This window comes from Argopecten irradians, chromosome 11 (assembly GCF_041381155.1).
Source record: "Argopecten irradians isolate NY chromosome 11, Ai_NY, whole genome shotgun sequence".
Classification (NCBI taxonomy): domain Eukaryota; kingdom Metazoa; phylum Mollusca; class Bivalvia; order Pectinida; family Pectinidae; genus Argopecten; species Argopecten irradians.
The window spans coordinates 18,941,864-18,965,411 of NC_091144.1; the positions used below are offsets into that span (position 1 = coordinate 18,941,864).

Below are 23,548 nucleotides of genomic sequence, written 5' to 3' on the forward strand. Positions count from 1 at the left end.
TACTTTTGTCGTCTTTTGTATGTGTAAGCAGTGAAACGAAGCTTATGTTTACGCTCTGGTATTGATAAAGTGAGATCCGGGATATCCGAAGGGCAGATGACGCAGGAAAGTCGTGATTCGTGCTTAAAAACCGCCTACCTTAAGCCACGATCCCCCATCGTTTAAAGGTGTTAAACATATTCTTGTTTCGTAACAAAAACCAGTAATTGTTTTCCTAGTGTATTCAGTGTTCACACAGCCACCAAGACAAAATTCAACTATGATCAAATTTTATGAAAAAGAAGAAAACACTCAATTCAGATCAGTAATGTTTAATGACAAAAGAGAAGAATAAGGTTTTGTAAATGTTATCTTAATATATCAACGAATAATTTATTATTTTTGCTGAGCTGAGAGTTAACAAAAGCTCTGATACATAATTACTAGTTAATGTCACTTAATAGAGTTCGAATATTAAAGAAACTTGATAATTTAGTTATGTCAATTTTACAGAAATGAATTCAGTAACGGTCGAGCTCTCAAAATAAACTTATATTCCGGAAGACAATTGTAAAGTGTGACTGGATTTAATAGCCATTTGATATTGATGAAATAAATATAATTGCTTCTTATTTGAAACAGATTCAGATTTGAATATTATTTCAAACGTATGTTTTATGTGTGACGAGATGGAAAATGTTTCAATAATCATCATTAACAATCTTCAATTTCAAAGTCAACATTGCACAAATGCTTCCTTAATTATTGTCGATTATACATCCAAGTGGTTTAATAACCTCGGTAGATCGATAACCAGTATATCATCAATGTTCAATTTTTTAAACCTTGGCAACGGATTTTCATCTAACGTTATTGATTTCAATCAGGCAAATGATTCATTAATGTTCGTTGTATATGAATACAAAAGTGCAAAGTGGAAGAGGTTTGAACATATCACTGATCAGTTTCTTTTCAATGTGCAAGTTTATACAACAATATTTCAAAATTATTTTATCCTAAATTCAAATAAATATCAACTATAAAATACATATATCCACCTATACAATTCTTTCATTCATTCCTTTCTCTCACTTTCAATATAAAGCACTAGTTATATCACAGTTGTTGCATATTTAAAACAAGCAATAACACGAGAGTTAAGTCCCTTTACACCTTCCCATATCTATCTAAAATATGTGGACGAAATTACTACAAAATCTTATTATTGGCTTAGTATATGAAACAGGACGACATAATAGAGCAATACAGAATCTGGCTATATGAACAATGATATTTAGACAACATCTTTTGACAATGAATTCACCACGGCAATGGACTTCTTATTTGACAAATTACTTTCCAGAATGCACTTCTACCTTATCAAAGGGCAGTAATCGTGGTATAATTTTACACACTGCTTTACGTACACTAACTCGAGTATTCCCCCTTTAATTGAATGTTCGAAACGAAAGCATTAAAATTAAATGCAAAACATGTGTTGGAGTAGAGATGACATATTACAGTGATGCAATTTTCCTCTTGTTATGCTTTAGAAAAATAGCAATAATATAATAGTACCAAAACGGTAACTGATGTTTTCAATTTTAAAAGCTGCACTTAGATGATTGTTCCAGTTTAAGAAACGTGTTCAATGAACCCTTTACTTGATTCTTGATTGGGCTAATTATGTTTTCTTGAAATCTATAAACGCATACAGTGCCCAGGCAAGCTTACAAGCAATACTTATTTCTTCATTATGTTCATTTTTAGGACTGATGTATTATAGATACTTTTGATTGACAGTTAATTATTCATTTCATTTAAAAAAAGAATGCGTTTTTTACATTCAAATGTATGAAAAGTAATTCACAGCAGCATATTTGATCATAACTGGTTTGTCTGCAATTTATACCCTACCAAAAACATCATATAACTGCCTCTAAAGCCAACTTGTGATCGTATATCAACAAACATATTCGGGCTAGATATTCCCTCTTGACTTATAACTTTAGAGAAAATTTGTCATAAGTAATGCTTAAGTATTTAGCGTTTTTTTCTTAGTTTTTCTCGCATGTGACAAGCGTTCATGCATTTTTCATTCATCGCACACGACTTGCACGGCTAACAGCGTCGGCTTCTTCATCCACTGTTAGATTATATTTCTTCCTCGCTCTCTCAAAGATATCAGACATGTCGTCATCATCATCGCTTTCACTTTCTTCTGCGTAAAAGTCTGGCGATTTTGCTCTTTGGTTAGGCTGATCGGGTGCTGCGTGATCTAACACTGGGCTCCGCGGAGTTACTCCTGTATTTTTACCTTCAAAAAGAATGGTGAATTTTTATTGCTATTGTTGAACACATTTTATCACTATTATCTTATATTTCAATAAAGACTTTGAAAGTGGAGGATACAGTAACATTAAATTACTACACGTTTGTGTTTAACATGGGGAAGAGAGATCTCGAGACCCAGGTCAACGTCGGACATCTTGACCATTCGGCCCTAGTATCCCGAAGATTGAAGGGCTGCTGATCTTGTAGAAAACCGGGATGATTAAAGTCTCTTGTATCAAAGTTCATTATTATTATATGTTGAATAATACCGGTTATTGTATCGTGATCCAGCGATAGAAATATATCGTTTGAAAGGTTGGATGTAAGCTATTTGTCTGGTGTTGCAGCTTACCATTGCCAGGCCACGCCTGCAGTTCCTTCTGGGCCTCTTGTATGACGTCCTTTACGAATTTTTTCTTCTCTTTTACGTTTCCTGAAATGACCATTAAACATACGAACATGATTACTAAATTATATACAAGTTGGCGGGTTAAAGTTTCCCGTAATTATATAGATAGACAAAATTGTGTTTGAATGTTCACATTTGGTGTTATGTAGCAGTGAAAATAGAAAAAAAAATTAATTTTTACGAATATCAACTTTTATACACACAACATCGCAATACTTTAGATAGTATTGAGACCAATATTATTAATTCGTTCTCTTGGGATTATGTCATATGTTTTCAGAACTGAGCTAAATTGAAAATAGAATACAAATGTAATTCAGTCGTATTCGTTTAAATAACACCCATCACAGTAGGTAATGACAGTGCACATTGATCTGCAAAATGAACACATGAATAAAACATACATTTTATCTAAATACACGACCATGTTTTAAGTGGTATAACACCCTATAATTCTTATTTAACTACAAATGTCAGTTAATTAGTTCATTTCAAATTCAGGTAAGTTATGATGTCCATTTCTTTAATATTAATTGTTCAATACACTCCTTTTAAATACCGTGGTCTGTATACTGATACGCGTGTGAATACATAGGAAAACAGCATGCTAAAACACGCACAGTCCGATGGTAAAAAATAATTCACCATTTAATTGACAAAGCCAGATGTGCAATGTCACAATTTTATCCATTACTGCTATAAGTGTAATACATTATTGAATCGAACATCAGATATAGTGCAGTGCGCAATACGAATTCTCGTATATTTTTTGTAAAAGCACTGAGTGTTGTCAAACGATGAGATCGAAGTTGGCCTATGTCAACGTCTACCGCTGTTATACAGAGAGCACACCTGGTGTACTTGGAAATAAATACCTGGTAAATTTTCCGTGATTACATTTTTTATCGTTTGTTAGAACTATGAAGCTAGTAATACAGAAAGAAAAAGTTAAAGCAACACAAGAATTGTTCTCAAAATTGTAGAATGCACTATATTCTGTCGAGTGTATCAAAACATTTAGTGAATCGAAATAATCATGGCGCTCCGTATTTTGTATCATCACACGTGATATACATTTGTATACATAGATCCAGAATCGATGTAATCGTGACACTACATATTATGTATCTTCACACGTGATATACATTGGTATACAAAGATCCAGAATCGATATAATCGTGACACTACATATAGTGTTTTGTGTCTTCATGTCAAAAATATTCTGATTTTCATCAATAGTACGATTATGGTAACAGATTTTCCAACAAAAGAAATATTTGAAGGTAATTATTTAGCTATTAAGATATCCATCAGAGCATTCCGAGTGAAAAATGTCGAAGTAAAACTAATTCAAAACAGACAGAAATAGAGATTAGAATTTACAAAAGATGATAACAGATTACCTACAATTCATCAGAATGAGCAGACGTGAAAGCAGCAGTAAGAAATTAGTAGCAAGGGACTCATGAATATGAAAGGTAATTTACATCACTTCACACATCCTAGACATATCTCTTAACAAAGTTTGGAAAGGTCCTTCTGCAAGTTAAACTTCATTTCTCCAAGAGTTGTCTATAAATCTTGCATGGAATTCGTTTACTACTACCCAAAGACAATAGCATATTTGAAGACAAGACGTACATTGTATTAGGCAACTTTAACGATTTGAAAATTCAAATGTATGTATAAATACATTACTGAATCTCACAGGAAAGAAATTGTTAAAAAGAACAAGTAACTAGCAGGACTAGATACAGTCATTTTCATAGCTCTGATTTGTGTAGATATCAGAGATGAAAGTCTTAAGATGATTTAATTTCAGAAATGCATTATGTAAATAGCTACGCACAGACGAAAGATCAGTTGTGTATACACAAAACAAAGAGTTCAGCATGGTAATGCGCTTTGTGATAAACTATTTATAGAACTGTGAAGTCAGACAAAGAAAGTGACAGGTGTCTGTGGCATAGAATAGGTGTTTTACCTTCTTCTTTTCGCACGACTACCGCGCCCCCTATTTTCAAACAAAACAACCATTCAATAAACCGCTTTACACATCAGATAACAACCGACCAATCATATGTAAGCTTATAACGTTATCCAGTCTTAGCTTTTCTTTTGGAGTTTATTATGAGCTCAATGAGGCAATCACTCAATATCCCGATTCATAAAACTTAATTAGGGATAGTTTATATATGTTATTGATATCTTACAATTTTTAAGTAACTGTGTATTGAAACCGTAAAATATATTCATATATACATATATCTGACAACGTTGTTAGTTATCAATTCCAAAATTTCGGCCATATTCCTCTGATCATTGTCAGGTAATTACAAATTACATTGAATCTCACATCAACATTAAAATTAAATAAATTCTACAAATGTTAACAAACGGTGACATTAGTTGTTTTACTATCAACCCGTATAATATGATATATAGTATAAAATACAAACACTGAAACCACATAATAAACATCACTGAAACAAGACTAAACAACATCATCGACAAGATCATCAACAACAACAAAAGTTGTGTTAGGTGAACCATCACAAATAATCAACACAATGTTTAAACGACTGAATTGCATATAATTGCACATAGAATAACAATGCATGCACATTTATGTGAATGTATCATAAATAAATCGGTCTTGTAATTGCTGAGGGTGACTTAAATCCAATAAAAGTGTTGTTCTAATACCAAGGGAATGGATGTTTGCTGAATGCTGTGTATTGAATGGTATGTACATCATTGTATAAATCTGACTTGATAAATATTTCAAAATCGTCATTGTTTAATTGTTGATAAAAAGATAACGCTGGTTTAACAGATGTTGTCATGTTAAGACAAGTCAGGTTTTAATTCAAATGGAAAGCCTGAGTACCCGGAGAACATACGAAGTACGATTGATACCTGACAACTGTATCAAGCTTGTCCTATATTATCAGTCTATGATGTATTATGTTTCCTAAATAAATATTGTAACTACATAAAATGAATAAGGCACAAAAAATGTTCCTTTCCGACTGTTTAAACATCATTTGGAAAGGGTGTAACATGCAAGCTGAAACATTCATACTGAAGAAGTGATTAACTGAATTCAATACAAATAATAACACTGTACTGATATAACTATAAAACTGTATATTGGTGTGTGGTGCTGAATATTGACTGTGAGTTGTGTATCATGATTTTTTGTTGTTTACATATCACAAGCCCAACATTCCAAATTCACCACAGCACAAAATTTACCTCTCTTTGTTCTCTGAAAATGTCATAGATTTACCTTCGCCTGTTAAAACGCTTTTTGATTATTAATTAATACATACAACTGCCATTGGGGAATTTACTTAATACAGCTGGTCCAAAGTGAACATTTCACACCATATTCACCCGACCCCAATACATATGCAAAACAGTATACTGAATTGAGAGTGTCCCATAAACCAGTATTTTCTAATGCATATTACGAACTGTATGTTAGGGAATATCATTTACAAATAATACTATAAGACTCTTTCATATGTGGATATGAAGGATAGGGATATTCTACCCGAAGGTTACAATGTGTTGTAATACCCGAGGCTTGCCGAGGATTTACAGCATTAGTTGGTCCCGAGGGTAAAATATCCCTATCCTTCACATCCACTTATGAAAGAGTATTTTTCTCTCATATTTCGACGTTTAATTGCAATTTCATTACTACGACTTTCCGCCATTTTGAAATGAATTCGAAAAAGGTGACTGTAAATCATTTCTCCATACATGATAATTGCGTAATATTTCCAATGCAAATTCTATTGTTTGTATCTTTTATAGTGAATACAGTATAGTAAAGATTGTACCGAGAAAGAAGTAGTTTTCGTGACGCTGTGACGTCACGAGGATTTATAGCATGGGTAACCATGCCATATATTAGGCAACATGAGTGTTTGCCCAAGACAAGCCAGTATTATACGTGTAGGTATTAGATGATATAATTATACAGCATATTCTTTATGTAACCTTATGTAAACTTTATAAATAATGAATTATATCAGGATGCGAATAACCTATCATTAAAAACGAAAAAAACACAAAATAACAAAATAGCACAAAAAGGGAGAACTGAATCACTAAATGTCAATATCAACTGCAAGTGTAAACATACCCAGTATCACAATAATACGGTATATATATATTACTGATTGTTTTGGCGCATTGTAGAGACATTGTATCAGACTCACCTTGTTCATCTTTGACATCTAACACGACCGTATCAATGCCTTCCATTTTAGGATCTTTGCTGTTTTTACTCCAACTCGGTCCAGTGTTGACGTCGAACATCTCAGAATACCGCTTTTTGTTAATTTTGCTTAACTGCTTGGCATCAATAATCGCTTGCGGGTTCTTCTTCTTCCTTTTTAGTTTCACGGCGAATTCTGGCTCACCATCCGGCTCTTCGGGAAGTCCGTATTGGAAGCGATTCATTTTTTCGTGTTCAAGAACACGTGACGTCACATATTGTGTTTGGAAACGATGCCAAGCCTCGTCTTCGAATCGCTGACGTAATTCCTTTAGCTGATTAGCCTGTCTCGCTTTGTCCTGGTTCTTTTTCGCTTCCTTTCTTTGCATTTCCGATATCTGATGTTTTGCCATTTCAACTTGAAACTGTTCTAGTTTCTTCATGAATTCTCGTTGTCTCGCTTTCTTCGCGGTCGGTTTATCGTATACTTGCTTAATACCTTGATAAATTTGAGCCTCTCGTCTATTCAGTACATATTCTTTCTCATGCCATGGTGGCTGTTTTGAACGCACTGCGAATACTGTAAAAGCCTTTTTGAATTCTTTATCCCTTTTCTTACCATTAGCACTTTTCAAAGCCTCTCTTGTATTAGGCTCACCAGTATATGCCATCATTACATCCGTTTGCGTATTTGTTGATGGCTGGTAAGTAAGTTCATTCCTTTCATCCTCCCAGAGATAAGTGTTTGTCCTATAAATAGATCTATCCCTTTCTAAATGATATGACTTAGGCCTAGATGAGTCTTGTGAGGATTTTTGCGTTCTTGGCGTAAGAACCACTTCCTTTTCCTTGGCTTTCTTGTCTCTAGAATACATTGGCTTTTTATGCAATTTTAGTTTAAACACTGGCGGTTTGTGACTACTTCCGGTCGTATTGGATGATGCTGAAGCAGAGTTTATTGTCACTGCTTTAGATTTTACTGGTGCATTGTGACGAGGAGTTTCGTACTTTCGCGCAGGCGCGTGCCACCGGTAAGCACTATCCTTTGACACATTGCTGTCTGTAATAGTATCGTCCGTGGTTCGGGACTGTGGCGAGAAATCCATTCGTTCCCTGAAATATAAAGAGGCCAATAAGAACATACTGATAAGACGTGATAGAGAGTTATTATTTCCATGGGACTCTACGAGGAGACATCTTTATCTGCAATTACTATAAACAATTATATGGCGTCGAAATATGTCGAAATTAAAAGGTAGTTTTTTATTGAAATATTTTTGTTTTTATAGTAATTTATATTAGATATCTGAGCATCCTTACAAAACCGAAATAAATTTATAAACATGACTAGTTTTAAAAGCATATTCATATTGTACCATCCTATGTTATTTTCAATCTTTTCAGTTCACTTTTTACGCTATTTGGTCTGCATTAGCGTACATATGAAAACCTGTATTGATACATACTTGTTATTCTCAGTTTTATTATTCTCTTTATTGTTCTCTGTTTTCCGTTCGGGACGTGATCTTGTATATGTTGCCACAAATTTTCCATTTGTTCTGAAAGTCAAACAAGGAATTAGAAAGGCATTCTGAATATAATCCTTAATCCACTTGATTGTATCTTAATACGTCTATCGTGCTTGCAAAGATTGTTCACAATAAAACGGATTAATCTATTTGTAAGTACTTTACACTTTTATGTATGTCAGTTATATAATGGTACATAATCCATTTTGAAGTTTGGCGATTGTTGACTCTTATTTGAACAAGAGGCCCAGAGGGCCTGTACAGTTGTATCGCTCACCTGGTTTTTTGTTAGTAATTATCACAATACTCTGACAATTAGAAAAATAAGCAAAATTGACTCCCAAAGTTTAATTTTGAATCACAACCATACAATGATGCTATTGATACCATACAAATATGCTATCCAATACATAGGTTCAGAGACAAAGTAATTTATATGAAAATAGTAGCCTAATTGACCTTTTTGACCTCGCATCATATTGCTGTTTAAGGCCCCAGTGGTCAGCCCTATCATTTGTACAATTTCAAATCCCAACCCTATTAGGATGCTACCATTGCATTATAAGTGCTCTTCCATTCTTAGTTGCAGAGAAGAAGTCGTTTATATGGAAATAACCAAATTGACCCTTTTGACCCCTCCCTTCAGGCCCCCAGGGGTTCAGCCCCATCATTTGCAAAATTTTGAATCCAAACCCTATAAGGATGTAACCATTGCATTATGAGCGCAATCCCATGTTAAGTTGCAGAGAAAAAGTCATTTATATGGAAATTGACCACTTTTGAGTGCCCCTCAGGCCCCCGGGGTCAGCCCTATCATTTGCTCAATTTGGAATCCCCAGCCTACAAGGATGCTACCATTGCATTATGGGTGCTATACCATGCTTAGTTGCAGAGAAGAAGTCATTTATATGGAAATAGCCAAAATGACCGCTTTTGACCCGCCCCTCAGGCCCCCGGGGGTCAGCCCTATCATTTGCACAATTTTGAATCCCCAGCCTACAAGGATGCTACCATTGCATTATGGGTGCTATACCATGCTGAGTTTCAGAGAAGAAGTCGTTTATATGGAAATAGCCCAAATTGACCCCTTTTGACCCCGCCCCTCTGGGCTCCCGGGGGGTCAGCCCCATCATTTGCAAAATTTGGAATCCCCACCCTATAAGGATGCTACCATTGCATTATGGGTGCTATACCATGCTTAGTTGCAGAGAAGAAGTCGTTTATATGGAAATAGACAAATTGACCCCTTTTGACCCCGCCCCTCAGGCCCCTCGGGGGTCAGCCCCATCATTTGTACAATTTTGAATCCCCACCCTATAACGATACTACAATTGCATTATGAGTGCTATCTCATGCTTGGTTTCAGAGAAGAAGTCGTTTATATAAAAATAGCCAAATTGACCCCATTTGACCCCGCCCCTCAGGCCCCCGGGGGGTCAGCCCCATTATTTGTACAATTTTGAATCCCCAGCCTACAAGGATGCTACCATTGCATTATGGGTGCTATCCCATGCTTGGTTTCAGAGAAGAAGTCGTTTATATGGAAATAGCCAAATTGACCCCCTTTTGGCCCCGCCCCTCAGGCCCCCGGGGGGTCAGCCCCATCATTTGTACAATTTTGAATCCCCACCCTACAACGATACTACAATTGCATTATGAGTGCTATCTCATGCTTAGTTTCAGAGAAGAAGTCGTTTATATAAAAATAGCCAAATTGACCCCATTTGACCCCGCCCCTCAGGCCCCCGGGGGGTCAGCCCCATCATTTGTACAATTTCGAATCCCCACTTTATAAGGATGCTACCATTGCATTATGGGTGCTATCCCATGCTTGGTTTCAGAGAAGAAGTCGTTTATATGGAAATAGCCAAATTGACCCCTTTTGGCCCCGCCCCTCAGGCCCTCGGGGGGTCAGCCCCATCATTTGTACAATTTTCAGTTAGTAGCCCATAAGGATGCTACCAGTCAAATTTTGTTGAAATCCGACCAGCGGTTATGGAGAAGAAGTCGATTGTTGACGGACGCCGGACGCCGGACGACGGACGACGGACGCCGGACGCCGGACGCTGCGGTATCCCATAAGCTCACCTCGGTCCTTTGGACCAGGTGAGCTAACAATATCATATATATTATATAAGAAAATTGTATATATTATGTAAGAACACGTTTAATTTATAGTTTATACTTGATAATTGAAGTTTGGTATCAATCCCAAAATGGTAGTCAATACATGTAAACGTATTATAAACTACTAGAGAATGGAGGGTTTCCTGAGTGCAGTATCCCCAGCTTGATTATAATTCAAATAGCCAATCGTGTTTTTATAATCTTTTGTTGCTCTTAATATATGTATCGATCCATATCTTAATGCATCCGTTTGCAGAAAGGCATTCATGAAACAAGTAAATGCATGTATATGATAAATCATCTTTGATAAATCGCGTTATTTATAACATGTTCCGATCAAACGATCTTTCTGATCAATTTTTCGTGCAACGTTTGACTTCAAGGTCAAGCTTTTTCGCGAAATCACAAGAACATAATGCATATCTCGAGAGATTAATGTGGTTCCCAATACTACTGACTGATATATGTTTTAAGGTTTACCAATGATTCATAATTATATATTCGTTTTAACAGATATGTGTAGATACTGCTGTAGGTTAGGTCTTTCATCAAATTACTCACTTTTGAACATTTGTTTGGTCTTGTGAAGGCTTGTTGTTCTCTTTGTTGGACTGGGATTTTACTGTGGCTGCTGCAACAACAGATAAAGACATGATATTTATGGCCTATAAAATTCACAGACAAAATCACGAAATATTCGTTCGAAATGATGTGTAAGCCATTCCACCTCAGTAAACATACACGGCAAAAGATTGCAGCTTGTAACAGAAAGCATTCTTACACCGATGAAACAACACAACTAGTGGATGGTATTGGTATATGTACTTCAGAAGACGGACAATAATGCGTAGCACACTGTTGTTCACTCTATAATTCACTAAAGGCATCGAAAGAGAAGTATTATTTACAATGTCAATGTGTTAATCATTTTTATTTAATCAGACTTCAGAGTAACGGTAAGCAATAAAAATAACAGTTTTAATTAAGGACTAATTTCATTAACTTTGAACTACTTCCAGTCACATTTTCACGTGATCGCATCTTTATATCATACTACAAAATCAACTGACTATAAGCAACATTCATTCAAGAATATGAATGTAACAAAACAAATTGAAAGCCATGCAAACTGTGCAGTATGTGCGAACAAAGCATTTCTCGCGCATTTCGTTTTATTCTCACTTAAGATAAGATAGGGGAAAATGCAAAGGTTACAATGTACACTGTATCAATATGTTCATTATTTACAACCTTACTTACCTTCAGTTTTAGAACTAGTGGACTTTCCTGATTTATTTTGGTCAACAGAGGAAGATTTATTTTCCCTTAGAGGGGATGGAGGTGGCTTTTCGTCCCTCTTGGTTTTAGAGGGTGAGGAAGGAGGTTGTTCCTCTCTCTTTGTTTTAGAGGGTGATGAGGGAGGTTTGTCATCACGCTTTGTTTTAGAGGGTGAGGAAGGAAGTGGTTCTTCTCTGTTGGTTTTGGAAGGTGAGGTAGGTGGTTGGCGGGAAGTATGGGTGCCATCTAAAGGAAAACAACACACAGGGACAAACTAATTATTCAAAGGATAAAACAAAATCCAGTATGTTATGTAAAAGAAGATCCGGGTGTCATATGTGCGGATTAGGCTTGTCTTGCTATAGGTTAGGCATGGAATTGTAAACAGGTATTGTCATCATAATATATATATATTTTTATTCGTGTATTTTATACTTTACATCTAATGTTTTACTATGTTATTTTTGATACTGTACATCGATTCTGTAACTAATAATGGCAAGCTTGAATTTACATTTATTTTTTTACGTTTTTAAGCCTGATGCTTTACATGTATTATTTTACTATTTTAAGTTTTACTTACATCTATTGTTTACGTTGTTAAGTCTGATACTTTGCATTTATTGCTCCACGTTGTTAAGTCTGATACTTTGCATTTATTGTTTTACGATGTTAAGCTTGACTCAACATATATTGTTTTACGATGTAAGTTTGACTTAAACATTATTGCTGATTTTACATTGTTTTACGTGTTAAGCCTGATACTTTACTTTACGTTGTTAGCCTATACTTACGTTATGTTGTTAATGTTTAACCTGATACTTATATGATTTTACGTTTTTAAGCCTGATATTTACATCTATTGTTTTACATTGTTAAGCTTGACTTAACATTTATTGTTTTACTCAGTCAAGTTTGACTTTACTTCTATTATTTTACGATGAAAGTTTGACTTAAAACACATTATTTTACAATGCAACACCAGATAATATACATCTTTTTTTACTACCTTAAGTTTGACATTACATTTATTGTTTTACTTTGAAAAAGTTGACTTTAATCTATTGTTTAGCTTGATACTATGCATTGCACTTGCTTATATCATGCATAACGACTGAAAGCAATTTTTGACGTGTTTATTGTGATTTAATATGTTATAATATGTAGCTATAACTCTATCCTTTAGTCATGCTAACTAAGATTGAAGTGTCAAATATTTATTATTATATGTAACAAACGTAAGATATCGTCCATGTTCAATATTCTTGTGTTCGTTGTTCGTGCACATGCGTTCTGTGTGCATAAAAGAGAAAACCAGTGAACAGACAGACTATATACTAACACACATGTGCAATAAAAACACAAATAAAAGAATAGAAGAAAGTTATAAAAATGCAAACCTTTCCCCTTAGTCCGCTTATCTGTTGTTGATGATTTATCTAGATTAAAAGTATAGTACGCATTTTGTAACATTCTATCGTTCCGCTTGTATAATTTGATAAATAAATGATCTGATCAATTTTATACAATCATACATGTAGCTATACTCAAAACAATCAATTATGGTTTGATTTGTTATTGGCCTTCAAGGAAATATTGTTTCAAAATAGTACTATTAACACTTAGATTGTGTTGAAATGATTTCCTTTGTATTGAATCAAAATAGATACTACTTTCGTTGGTAGTATAAAGTTTTATTAAAGAATTATTTGCTTGGTATCGTTATGCCAAGAATTCAGTTAATCAACTACAAGGTAAATAACGATAACTTATATATGCCGAACATATTCTAAGTCAATGGAAGTGGCAATGGAGTTACTGCTCCATAATGGATCACTTTTAATATCAAAAATAAACATACCATTGCTTTTCTGTGAGATGTTTGGTATAGACTGTGGTTTCACGTCGGCGGTTGACCTTTTTGATTTCTCGGGACTCTGTGGTTTACTAGTTTGGCTTCCATCATGTGACGTCACCAGTCCACCATTTTGTTTGGCAGGAGGAAGAGAAGGGGTGGAGTCGATACGTGGCTTTGCTGAGGACTTAGCGCTGCCACTGGTAATCCTGTAAATACAAGGACATAAATGTAACTACGGGATTTTGAAATAATGGGAAACATGGTCATTCAGCTCTTACTGTAATATCAGTATCTAAAGTTTCAAACCTGTATTTATATGACTGTTTCGCTGAAACGCAACCTTATGCAATTCCAATACACTAAGTTACGGGTTTATATACTTAATTAAGATTAAATGGCATGGCTTTAGGTCACACCACAGTTAATCAAATAGTTAATTAAAGTCTCTTTATGTAGAATTGAGAATGAAATATCTGCCTTTGATTTACCATTGTGAATTCCTTAACTTGAACATACACTTTAATACCGCTGCATTTACAGTAAAGCATGTAAAAATGTACATACCATATACGAACATACACATATGGATGAGAAATCGGTGCATAGGAAATTACAAATGCAAACAATCTGTATTTGTTTTCTAAGGTTCCAACGTATAACGTAGCTATAATCTGACTTAAATCACCCACTTGAGGGTCAATAAATACTTGTGAACGAGTTGGTATTTCCACTTTAACGACATTATCTTCACATTAAAGATTGATCGATAGACGATGCTTAGGTTTGAATACATAATCGAAATTTCTCTTTTATTCAGAAACTGTAATCGTCAATTTTACGCAGATATCCGGTTTGTGTGATTTTCTATGCTTAATTGCGTTTATTACACCAAAACATTTTTTGCAGTAACAGGTACATGTATATTTACATAAAACGAGATTACGCCTATTGAGAGATTTTACAATGTCTCTTATGCCGGGGTGCAGCTGTTGAAGTAGAAGTTGGGTAGATGTAAGATTATACGTGTCGTATACAAGGATGTTTGAACGGCACAATTCATTTTCTGTTGACAAATACTTCAGCAATAAATACGTCATTGGGTTTCGTGACTGGGAATGCATTGTTAGAACTTGCTAATCGGCATTATACTATATGCGTCTCATCAAACATATTTCTTTCATTTTTTCGTGGATTGTATAGATTATAAGCTTTGGGTGAATTTGTGATTAATACTATCACAGGTAATAAGTTGTATTTACTGTGAGTTTGAAATAATGTTCAGACCGTTAGATAAATCTGAATAACTTGGTAGCAACGCAAGCTCATGAATTTTACTGTGTGGGGTGAATATGACGATGTTTAAGGAGAATATGACTAAGAACAAATAAGCTATAACCTACCTTTCATTATTTCGTTTTGACATACAGGGAAACGGGCCATCAAATTTTTCAAATGATTATCAACTTATAAACTGTATTGATACAACTCCATTTTCAAATAACTCGTTTAAATAGATATTGCTAAATATTGGAATTTAAATTGTTGTCGACTTCTAAAATAATTACGTTTATAGAAGGACAAATAACTACTACAGTGTGTACATGTACTTGTTTTCAGGTCCCCTGGGCTTTTACGCTAGTAATTACGAACATGCTTATTCACTGACCAAATAAAGGATATATGGCGACTCAGATTGCAATCAAGATCAATATCCGTTTTCTCTACACCAATTAAAATTAATTGTATAATCCCGTATCCACACAATCAATGGCAGATAAATACGCTATCGAATTGTCATCAACGAGCTATTCATACATAGAAAGCAAAATTGCTTTAAACTTTATTGTGGCAAGTACTTTTTGAAAAGAGATGGATTGGTTTATTCAATTTCATTCATGCAACAAAATTGATTATTGTACTATGTTGTGGCAAACGCTGTATATACTTATTTGAAATTGGTGAATGTATTTCTGTAATATGATTTCATCTTGACCAGCATAGTTACCATAAATACCACTGATCCCAATGCAATAAAATACTTATTTTGAAACACAACCATACAATACGAAATATAAAACCATCATTGCATTGGCAAATAGCACGGGTACACAGGAAAGTCTGATGTTTATGCACTTAACCAGTCTAGCATTTAGGAATTTAACAAACATTGCTCCCATCAGCAAAATCTTAAAAAGCTGACAGCATGAACCCATTTAGGTGACATCTGCGCGAGATCTGTATTTGATGCCTTAGTTACGAATGTGAGGAATGGAACGCTTCTAATCCAATGACTTTAAAATATAGGTGAATACGCGATTTTAATTAAGATACACACATTTAAAGTTTTAATATGTCATGATAATTTGACTATATCTTTTCTTATTCACACCGATCCGCGAGTAAAAGTCGTATTTGCTTTCATTAACAAAAAGAAATATAGGAAAGTAATGATTAAGATAAAATTCGAAATTTGAAAATAAAGTTTAAACAACATTTTTTGTCTAGAATATCGCATCATCAACAATGTTACAGAAAACTCATCAAATGTTCTGATTATCATGAAAGAATTAATACAATTTGAAGGCTTGTTTCTCGATAAAGTTTCACAACGGGTCAAGCCCAGGATGATAAAGAACTAAACCTTCATTTGCAAAATAATATCATGCATATAGTTTACTATTGATTTCAGGCAGGCTGATCATTTTTCGCCATGGTAACATCCTTTTTAGAGGATGTGGGTAAGACACAGTAGTATTAGCTGCAGAAATGTTTGGCTAGGCGATTTGGTGCCGTAGATCGTGAGTTCGAGACCCGGAGAGGCCATGAGTTATAAAATTAAATTATTTACCTAAGTCACTTGTGTTTCAAGGCGTGTTGTTATCTAATTACTAAAACACTAAGTACCATATGCATTGTGTGGTGTTGATCCAAAGGTTTAGATTTAAAACTGTTCTACGTTGATTAGCATTATACTGTTATATTCCATAGGCTCTGATTTTGCGCTTTTCTCATTAGTAAATACATGTTCATGGTCACGTCGAGGTCGATACCCAGCATACATCAACTTGGTATTTGCATTTTGTAGAAACACCAAGTCGATATTATTATTGTAACGTCACAACCGGTAAATATTGCGCTTGTGAACTCACAATGTCAAACCTACAATTTCCTCATTGGTATTCTTTTTCTATCGAAATTAATTAACATTATTGATATTTTGAAACAAACTTAATATTTTTTTTGTAATATAAAAATAAGAACCTTTAATTCGCTGAATTTGGAATTATACAACAATAATTGTTTTTGCAAAAACTGATAAATTCAGTAGTTTACATTTCAAGATAAAAACATAAGCAATCATATTATTACCTGCTCCAGCTTCCACTTCCGCTATATCGAGATCCGGATGTAACGGACATTTGGATTTCGAGATAACAATTAAAACAAATCTAATGAAATATTTTGTCTATGGATGTCTATTATTTTGTTAAGGAATGGATTAAATATCCGCCAGTACAATATTAGTCTCCATAAAGGTACACAAAGATGTCGCACTACTAAAACAAGTTGTCACAAACATACACTGATCCTCGTATAGATATCATGCGAGTTCTCTGTCAGAGCTTTATACAAATCCTTAATCCATCCTAACGACGTCTTACATTCTTAACTGTCATTGTCACGTTTGAAACAATACTAAGTCCCATCACACAGGTGTCTTTGTCTCAAAGACACTTTGACAATAGGACTGGCATCATATGTTCTTCATGTGATAAGAAATACACTGGAAATAAGACATTTAAAAACGTACTATTATATCAATATATGCAAGGTCACCACGGGAACGGCGATAATACGCCTACCCAGAGTACGCCTGTAGACGGATTTAAAAGTCTACTTCACACCTTCAAGCTGGATTAAACCCACAGGTGATAATATAGGAATGGACCTGTTTCCGTTTCCGTATTATTGAAGCATGAAAGCTTCGGTCCTTTCTATTATCGCCCAAAAAGGCTTTGTTGATGTTTACGAGAAGACATTCAATGCGACTCAAACTATTTCTATGAGTCAACGTATTCACGTATTTGTCAATAGATCCAGTCGCCAAAGCTTGATAGACGCGAAATTGAATGATTTTAATTACATTGATTGTATGCAAATTCGATATACGTATATAATGTATTAAGCGGTTACGGTTGGGTGCTGATGTATGTCACTGTATATTAATACAGGAGGGTGTTTTAAAAGCATGTTTGTAATTTATTCCTATCTATAGATAATGCCACTTCGTTTTCACGACTCATTTGTTTTCAAAATCAAATATAAATATATTATAATTGAAAATAAAACGGACAACGACGAAATTGTAGGAGCAAACTACCAAATTCAAATAAAGAAATATGTAAACATTTTGTTGTTGGTAATGAAATTTAAAACTTTAGGTTCTCGAAAGTAATGCAATTCAGAAAATGAAAAGTGATGTTTGATATAGTATCACACAGGTGTTCGAGAGTGTTTTGCTGATGAGAACTCTGGTCTGCATTTTATCCATAGTGGTTTTTGAGAAATGGGACTTTACAATGCTAAGGTATTTGGTAAGTATGTTTGGACACAACAATATTGTCACTATAAAAGCGTCAGAAAAACATTAAGATTTCGTTTTTGAAATCGTTTTCGTTTACATTAGCATCACAATAGAGCAAGGTTTCCGTAGCATGTATTTGATAATGGCACTTAAACATCAAATGCATGTTACGTTGAGTGAAATATAACTGGTTCCAATATATCATCGTGCGGCGTTAAAATTGTACATCAAAACAAATGTTTATATCCAATTCAAATACAAATATTCATAAAACAATCATAAAAATGAAAATACTAAAAATAATAATATAAGCATAAAGATTTTATTGCTGCAGATTTGAGTTATTTTTATCATTTGAGTGACGTGGATTTTAAAAGGTACTAAATTTGATTCCTTCATTGCATACAATCTACAGAAATCTTGTATTTATCGTCAGTCGAAAATATAAGATTGGATGGCATAGAAGTCAAACGAGAGGAAGTTTCCAAACATTTAGACAAGGAAACATGTTCCAAGTGATATGAAATCACAGGATGCACTTCTTGATAAAACAGACAATCGAAACCTGGTTAAATTATTACCAATGTAAGCTTGAAATGATGAATAAGCTTACTTAGCGTAGCGTGGGTGCATTCCATTATAACGAAGAGAATGAAAACGTCAGTTTGTCGTTAAAAAGCTTGTAAACCTAGGTATCAATTTGAAATAATAATAGTTCCATGTATTGAGAAGCTCACAGAATGACTAAGCCTGGTAAATATAGGTACCGAACTGAAAATTTTATTTAAACCCTTCTAATACATTAACGTATTCGGTTACACCGAGATAACACCCTAACTCCCGCCCTGGTGTGTGGTTTATTGTTTGTAAACAAATGCTGTTATCGGAAACTCATCGAGTACGAACTTCGTTATCCATTTAAACACTGGAAACTCGCGTTATATTGCAATCAATTAACATCTAACTTAATATTTTCGTGAATTATTCATAAGTTCCGAAAAAAATATTGACGAAATTCAATATGAATAAACTTATGAGATCTGTTTTCATTGCTCTATACATCGAACTTAATAAGGCCAAAGACGTAGTGTTTATATTTCATATATTCTCATGTTTTTATCATCATGGCAGGTGTCTTTCTTAGTTCATATATTTTCATATTATTTTATTTTAGGTTATTATGAATGAGCTCAGAACCAACATAAAGTTAATTCTGTCGAACATTTTCAAATTCAAGTTAAAACATTCTGGTAATCATGTTTCGCTTGTGTTGTTCGCGTTTTGAGAATCCAAAAAAAACCCACTAATATTACTGCGCTGATATTAAACCAAGGTTATTTTACACAGTTACAGTACATCAATTTCACGTAATAAAAAATAAAATACTAACAAGTTAAAATATTCGTGTTTGTTCAATTATCTATCGACATTTTAAGTGAAATGTTGTTTTGCAATTTGTTGTCTCATTTACCTGGGTACTATTGTATGAACGGCATAAAATGTAGATATACACAAATGTTTACCACAAATATGTATCGTCGATTCAGTAGTGTTCAATACACGCTTCTTTACCGACGTCCAACTTGTCATGCAAAGTTTAAAACCCCCCTTCAACTTATGAATTGTTATGTCAAATTACACATTTAAATTATTTCAGCTCGGACAAATATATAGAAAATGTTTGGTACGGTTATCTGTATTAAATAGTGTCTAAAATCCAGGCTTGCTTTATTTTACTATTGAATGATGGAATAGACGTCGCTATTACAAACAGTACATAGCCTTGGTATACAAGGTCTGTCATTTAAGGCTACTATGTACTTTACTGTGTTCATAGTTTATATAGAAAACTGCAGACGGAGCTAATGCAGTATAAAGGGTATATATATATGATTTATAATACCGCATAATGGCCAGATACATAATAAGAAATAAAGACAGGTTTATCAAAGCAGGACACTGAGCCGCTCTGCGTTATAGACACGGATAACATGTGGTTTCCCCGATATATATAAATCACTGAGAGCATACAAACAATCAGTAATGAACAGCTATATTTTGATTTTGTTCAGATTACGAATCTATTGAATGTACATGTTATGCATTTCTCGCTTATGTGAAATATGCTGATGATGAGCGTTGGTACATATGAATAAAGCTATGGGAATATAACCGAGTAAGATATAATATATTTTATCATCCAGCATAATGGTCAGATACATAATAAGAAATAAAGACAGGTTTATCAAAGCAGGACACTGAACCGCTCTGCGTTATAGACACGGATAACATGTGGTTTCCCCGATATATATAAATCACTGAGAGCATAAAAACAATCAGTAATGAACAGCTATATTTTGATTTTGTTCAGATAACGAATCTATTGAATTTAAATGTTATGCATTTCATGCTTTTGTGAAATATACTAAAGATGAGCGTTGGTACATATGGATATGGATTTAGCTATTGCATAATAACTAAGTAAGATATATTATATTTTATTATCCAGCATACTGGTCAGATACATAATGAGAAATAAAGACAGGTTTACCAAAGCCGGACACTGAACCGCTCTGCGGTATAGACACGAATATTTAGTAACATGTTGTTAGTGATGATCAGCTACGTCTTGATTTTATTCACTTAAAACTCATCTATTAAATATAAATGTTATACATATCTTGCTAGGAGCGTTGAACATGCTGTTAGATGTTAATTTAGCTATTTAGCGAATTTATTGAATGCAAATGCTATACATTTCTTTCTTATGGGAAAAGTGCTGAAAATGATCGTTGAGCATGCTGTTAGATATGGATTTACATGTAACAATTTTGTTCACATAAAACAAATTTATTGTACATAAATAATATACATTTCTTACTTATGAGCGTTGAACATGCTGTTGGATATGAATTTAGATTTTGGCTACATAAAACGAAGTTATTGAATATAAATGATATACATCTCTTGCTTATGAAAAATATGCTAACGATGAGCGTTGAACATGTTGTTAGATATGGATTTAGCTATGGCAATATATCCTTATAAGATACTGTTATAACGTGTTTGTGAACTGTTCATTATGATTAAAATGAAATATGCAGATATGTAACTGCAACAAGCTGCAATCATGCTGTTAGCTCTATGGTAAAGTCATGTTATGTATTGAGTAATACTACATTTTGTAACATACTATACTGAAAGCATATCGTTATTTGTATAGGATGCAGATATGTTTTACTCTCTTACCTTTCTAACACAAATGATGACATTTTGTGTATATGCTGTATCTACAATCTGGTTAAAATGAAATATATCCGATATGTTGAATAAAAGACAAGAAAATTATTTTCGAACAAAGTAAACTTTGGTGGGTTGCATAAACGATAACCATGATCGAGACAAAATGATTCTTAATAAATTATTATTAACAAATTTCAGCGATACATTCTGACTTATTTGAAAATGATAAAAATAGCAACTGAACTTTATTGACATGTCAATCATAAGGCGTCTCCATTTCAATTGATGTGGATACTGAGTTGATGAGTGACGTAAAACGATAGAAAACGTTGTAACGAGTTTAAGAAATATGATAAACCGTATGTATGATATTTACAAATGTACTATGATATTGCATTACGTACGTTATGATGTCAATTGAGAATATTGATGCTACCTTGTACTAAAGCCGTTCTATTTGTTACTTACGTGGTATCTAAATGTCTCCTGTCAATGCCGGGTAAAGAGTTTTCTCGGCTATACCCTATCTCCGGCATGTTTGGGTTAAATATTATCCTTCCATGAAGAACAAACTATTAGGAATACCATCTATAATCCTTGACATTGAAACACATTCTATATAGGACCGCCATTTTAAATTTCAAAACACAATAGCTTGTCTTAAACAAAGGCTGATCACCTTAGCCCGTGTGTTCGTAGCAACCAATGAAGCCAGTCAAGCGCGTCATTGATTTCATTGTCTTTGTGTTATATTTCCCAAAGGCTAAACAAGATAGCATCTATACCATATAACGTATATTTTCAGCGAGTGTATTATTTTGACGCCTATGTCAAATATTCAACAGTTCAATTTGATGATGATTAAATATTAACTATTACTTAAGGAAATCAATAAAATTTGTCTGGTAATTGTTGTAATGGAGTGTGCATTTCTTTGATACCATTCTGTGACATTTCAGCACCCGACACTGAAAATGATCCGCGTGTCTGTTATTACTGTTGGTAAATTACCAACTATTTTAGATTTGTTGAAATAATAATCGTCAGTTTTGCCAGTGCCACGTCCCGAAATTTTCATACTCGTGAATCAAGAAGAGTTTTGATATGTTATTTAGCACCAAAAGATTACCAACATTTTGAACATTACAATAGTTCAATAAAAATGCTGATTAAATATGCTGTGTAAGTAGAAATAAGAGCTCTAAATAAATGTTGGCCGTACTGCCAATTTTTATATATATACGTCTACAATACAGTATAAAGGCTACACAAAGACAAATAGAATATCATTTCACATTTTTACAATGATATTAGTCAATATAAAGTGCCTTCTTCATATATGGTTTAATCTAAACATACAAAAGTATAAAAAATAAGAACTATTCACTGCAGAGACTCTGCGTTGTTTTAAATGCTTATAAAGTATTATTTGCCTATGCATTTGAATGATTTGCTCAGCTAAATTACCTAAATCGTATGGTTTTCAATATATTACTGAAGGAAAATTAGGATGATAAAATTTCCACCAGTTATGACATATACATTTTTAATTGTTCATATTATATAATAAAGCAGTACATTTTTGCTGAATACGATGATTGCACTTAAATAATAACCAAACGACATGACTGTGTAGAAGCATTAAATAAAACAGACGAATTACTACATTAACAATATGTTTCCATGCCTGCCTAAATTAGAAACTCGTAATTGTCTTTCTGTATTATTATTCATATATCGAACATTGCTTCTATTTCTATTTTAGTCTACAAAAGTTACAATATTTAAAAAAAGCTCTTAAACATGAGATACATGTGCGCATATGGAGCCTTAAAATAGATGTACCGATTTAGTTGTTGGGTTACATATCTATATGACTATAATCAATAGTTTATGAAGCTCAACTCTCACATGACACATCAGCCTGCAAACTATTTGATATAACTGAATCTCGGTAAACATTAAAATCAATTGA

The 23,548-nt window shown here is 33.9% G+C and overlaps 1 protein-coding gene across 12 annotated transcripts in view; it reads right to left on the reverse strand.

Moving 5' to 3' along the window:
• Positions 1–295: 295 nt before the first annotated feature.
• Positions 296–23,548, reverse strand: part of LOC138334912 (uncharacterized protein DDB_G0286299-like) — a 42,779-nt gene continuing 19,526 nt past the window's right edge. For 4 of the 12 annotated variants that reach the window (XM_069283761.1, XM_069283752.1, XM_069283759.1 and 1 more), the window contains exons 2-10: positions 13,749–13,951; positions 13,288–13,326; positions 11,870–12,133; positions 11,171–11,240; positions 8,420–8,512; positions 6,955–8,066; positions 4,707–4,736; positions 2,666–2,746; positions 296–2,296 (exon numbers count right to left, since the gene is read on the reverse strand). In XM_069283761.1, coding sequence (XP_069139862.1) covers positions 2,079–2,296; positions 2,666–2,746; positions 4,707–4,736; positions 6,955–8,066; positions 8,420–8,512; positions 11,171–11,240; positions 11,870–12,133; positions 13,288–13,326; positions 13,749–13,951 — 2,110 coding nt within the window. In that variant the 3' untranslated portion in view covers positions 296–2,078. Of the gene's footprint in view, positions 2,297–2,665; positions 2,747–4,706; positions 4,737–5,980; positions 5,994–6,954; positions 8,067–8,419; positions 8,513–11,170; positions 11,241–11,869; positions 12,134–13,287; positions 13,327–13,748; positions 13,952–17,114; positions 17,633–21,579; positions 21,628–22,041; positions 22,215–23,548 lie in introns of those variants that run through there. The other 8 variants (XM_069283760.1, XM_069283753.1, XM_069283757.1 and 5 more) reach the window with 8 other exon arrangements.